This window comes from Psammomys obesus, unplaced genomic scaffold (genome assembly GCF_907164565.1).
Source record: "Psammomys obesus unplaced genomic scaffold, mPsaObe1.curated_primary_1811, whole genome shotgun sequence".
NCBI lineage: Eukaryota > Metazoa > Chordata > Mammalia > Rodentia > Muridae > Psammomys > Psammomys obesus.
Genome location: NW_026594263.1, coordinates 1,330,314 through 1,334,415, shown reverse-complemented (window position 1 = coordinate 1,334,415; position 4,102 = coordinate 1,330,314). Strand labels below are relative to the sequence as shown.

At 39.5% G+C, this 4,102-nt stretch overlaps 1 protein-coding gene across 1 annotated transcript in view; it reads right to left on the bottom strand.

The window, feature by feature from the left end:
• The window catches only part of Frmpd3 (FERM and PDZ domain containing 3), a 95,551-nt gene that overhangs the window by 54,263 nt on the left and 37,186 nt on the right, over positions 1-4,102 (bottom strand). The window contains exon 5 of the mRNA XM_055618380.1: positions 1,670-1,774. Coding sequence (XP_055474355.1) covers positions 1,670-1,774 — 105 coding nt within the window. The remainder of the gene's footprint in view (positions 1-1,669; positions 1,775-4,102) is intronic.

The following is a 4,102-nucleotide window of genomic DNA, read 5'->3' as shown; positions in this document are numbered from 1 at the left end:
AGGCTTTTGTAGTATGACCTAATAATCGTTTGGATTTCCTCAGTGTCTGTAGTTATGTCCCCATTTTCCTTTCTGATTTTGCTGATTTGTATGGTTTCTCTCTGCTTTTTAGTTAGTTTGGCTAAGGGTTTGTCTATCTTGTTGATTTTCTCAAAGAACCAGCTTTTTGTTTCATTGATTCTTTGGATAATTTTATTTGTTTCTAATTGATTGATTTCTGCCCTTAGTTTGATTATTTCCAGCCGTCTGCTCTTCTTGGGTGTATCTGCTTCTTTTTTTTCTAGGTTTTTCAGTTGGGCCATTAAGTTGTTTGTATGTGATGTTACGGATTTCTTCTTGTAGGCACTTAATGCTATAAATTTTCCTCTGAGCACTGCTTTCAATGTGTCCCATAAATTTGGGTATGTTGTACCTTCATTTTCATTGAATTCTAGATCCTCTTTGATCCATCAATCCTCTTGTCTCTTTAACCGTTTCTCTTGGGATTGACATGGACCCTGAGTGGTAATTATTCGGACACTCTTCTAGTTGTTCTTTGGTCTTCTCATTATTCTTCACAAAGGGATGCAGGAAGGCATGGGCTGGGTTTGGGGAATAGAGGCAGGTAATAGAAGATGGAAGACACTGGTGTCTTCTCTCCTTTCTTCTGGGTGGCTCTACCTCGGAGAACTACAAAAATGCTTGGCACCCTGCTGATTTCTCCACTCATTCTGGGACTGCTGCTCTGTCTCTTGACAACTGCAGCTGTGTTTTAGCACATAAATGACCAGGCTTCCTGACAGCCCATCCTGCTGTAGCCTACAAAAGCACACTAGTGTCTGTTAGTGCTAGCTATCTCTACTCCCACTGGGACATCATCAACTTCTACAGCTTTCTGGGGAGTTTGGGCCAGAATTCATGACTGCTGTACATACTGACTTCTGCTCTCCACCTATCTCTTCTCAACTGCACATCTGGGGTAGATGGCTTACGGCATGTACACACCACAGCCAGCACAAAATCTGTGGGCTGGCCAGGAATCCCTAAATTGGTGGCTGCATAGAATGGGCTGGCCAAACTTAGCTGTTCTTTGAGATGATGCCACACAGGAGGAGACTCTCCATAGTCTCAGTCTATGCCACTTGCCCCTCAAACTCCCACCCCACAGAAATGTTGCCAGTGGCAGGCAGCAGATCCCTCTGGTGCGTAGGAAAAAGTTAGTGACTTAAAGCAGAGTCTGTAACATTTCTGGTAGGCAGCTACCCATCAGCACAGTCTCTTCAGTCAAGATGTGGAATTGCAGGTCCACTTAAACATGAAGAGAGTTCAATTTCACCAGCTGCTTGTTCTCTGGGCCTTCAAAAAACCATTACTTCCTCCCTGCTTCTATCAAGCAGCCAAAAGATGTTTATGGAACACTTGCCCTAAGTGTCTGCTTTTGTGCTAGGGATAGAAAATCTCTAAGTACCATGAATATCCAGAGGTGAATCTATGTTTCCCCCCTCCCTCCTAGTCCTCTCTGGATGTCATACACTCCTCTCTCCTTAGTACCCACGTATTCAGAGCACCAGGTTCCTTCTGTTCCAACTCCGTCATAAAGGCTTCCACTGTCAGAAACTACTGATTGACATCTCAATAGCCAGGTTGGTTCTGACCAAAGATAGAGGAAGCAAGCCAAGATGGCACTTACTGCATCTGTTTCTCCAACTGCCACCTGCTCAGAAAATCGGACCTTCACAGGATTGGACCTCAGCTTGGCCTTCTTTGCAGCACTGATGAAGGCAGATTTGGGGGACTGGAAAAAGAACAAAGAGCTGGTAAGTTCTCCATTCCTTTGCAATATTGCAGTTAAGATGCCACACCTGTAATCCCAAGAACTCAGGAGGCTGAGCCGTTAGATCATGAGTTTGAGACCAGTCTACCATTGTGAGGCATTGTCTTAAAAAATGCCAGTACAGAGATATTTTGCCTTACTGATTGATGAGTCAATAGACATGTGTTGATTACCTATTTAGTACAAGGCAGTGTACTACAAGGCAATGTGCTATTTGTCTCCCTGTATGGTTGTGTGTTGTGTAAAAACTGGGCAGGAATTGAATTTGGATGAATTGGATCCCATTATGAATGCTCTATGCTTAAGGAGGTTTGCAAAACAAAAAAATCTTCAGAAATCATATACATTGAATTTTTACATATACACTTTTTTAAAAAAAATATGAGATTGACTTAAATAGTAGACTTTATTGTGTGTGAATAAAAACTTCCCAGATGATTTATGGAAATAATGTTATTCATCTCACAGATACGCCCCTAGAAAGGAGACTTATACCAAATATTTTTGAGATCTGAGAGAGAGGAAACGCAGCCCTCCAAAATGACTCATCCCCACTTTCTGAACCACGCAGGAAGAGAGATATGAGCGATTTAGCTCAGTGCCCCTGGCTTTCTACTTCTGAATGCTGCATCACTTTGTTTATTCAATTCTGCATGAAATGCCCAAAGAATCAGTCAGGCTCTCTTATTCTTGAAAACTTTCCCAAAATTCAGCAGGAAGCATGATTAGCAAACACTGTAAACTACAGTCAGACCTCGTTACCCACAGCTTTGCATCCTTGCGTTCAACCAACCACAGATTAAAAATACATGAAACAACAATACCAAACCCTCTGTCTCTACTGAACACATACAGACATTTTCCTTGCCTTCCTTTCCTAAAAAAGCCAGAGTAACAACTATTTACATAGCATTTGCTGTGTATTCAGAATCTTAAATCATCTAGAGATGATTTGAAGTATTTGGGATGATGTGGGTAGGTTCCATGTAAATATATACATATGTACATTATATAAATATATAAAGGACTTGAGCATCTATGGATTTGGGTATCTATGGGGGCGTCCTGGGCCCAATTCCCCATGGAGAACAAGTGAAGTGTTCTTCAGACTCTACTCTTCTGCTGAGCTGCAGACAGCCTAGCAACTGGGAAATACAAGAGTCGTACTGAAGTCTTGTCTTTAGGGGTACTTGTTTATTCCTTTAACTAATTTAAGTGCATCTTATAATGTGTCTGGCAATATTTTGGGTGATAAAGGATACAGGAGTAAGCAAGACTGATCAAATTCTATGGCCTTGTGATGTGTCTATTCTATCAGAGACAATTTTTTTTTGAAATAGAGTCTTGCTATATATTCCATGGTGTCCTTGAACTTGTGATACTCTTGTTTTAGCTTCCCAAGTGCTAGGATTACAACTGTACAGTAGTATGTATGGCTAATAAATATAATTTATATAGCACATATCTGCAGTAGTTCTCCCTTCTGCAATTTTACTTTTTGTTCTTTTCTTTTTCGTTTTCTTTTTTCCTTTTCCTTTTCTTTAAATACAGGGTCTCATATAGCTCAGACAGGCCTTGAACTCAGTATGTAGCCAAGAATGACCTTGAACTTCTGGGCTTTCGAACTCCACTATCCATGTTCCAGAATTATGGCATATGCCATCATGCCTAGCTTGCAGTTTCACCTGTGGTGTCAGTCACTGATTATTATCTTTAGTGCAAAAATAATACATGGAAAATTCCAGAAACAGTACATTTTAAATAAATTTTATTATAGTACACTGTTATAATTGTTTTCTTTCTTTCTCTTTCTTTCTTTCTTTCTTTCTTTCTTTCTTTCTTTCTTTCTTTCTTTCTTTCTTTCTTTCTTTCTTTCTCTCTCTCCTTCCTTCCTTCCTTCCTTCCTTCCTTCCTTCCTTCCTTCCTTCCTTCCTTCCTTCCTTCCTTCTTTCTTTCTTCCCCCATTTTTTCAAGACAGTTTCTGTTTGTAGCCCTGGCTGTTCTGGAAATAGCTCTGCAGACCAGGCTCGTTTTGAACAAAGAGATCAGTCTGCCTCTGCCTCCCCAATGATGGGATTAAAAGCATATGCCCCACTTAGCTCTTAATTGCTTTATTTCATAATGTTATTGTTGTTAATCTCTTACTATGCCTAATTTATAAATTAAACCTTAATACATACATACACATATATATTACACACAGATGAAAAGTCAATATATTTCACACAAATATAAAAAGTCAATATATATATATATATATATATATATATATATATATATATATATATA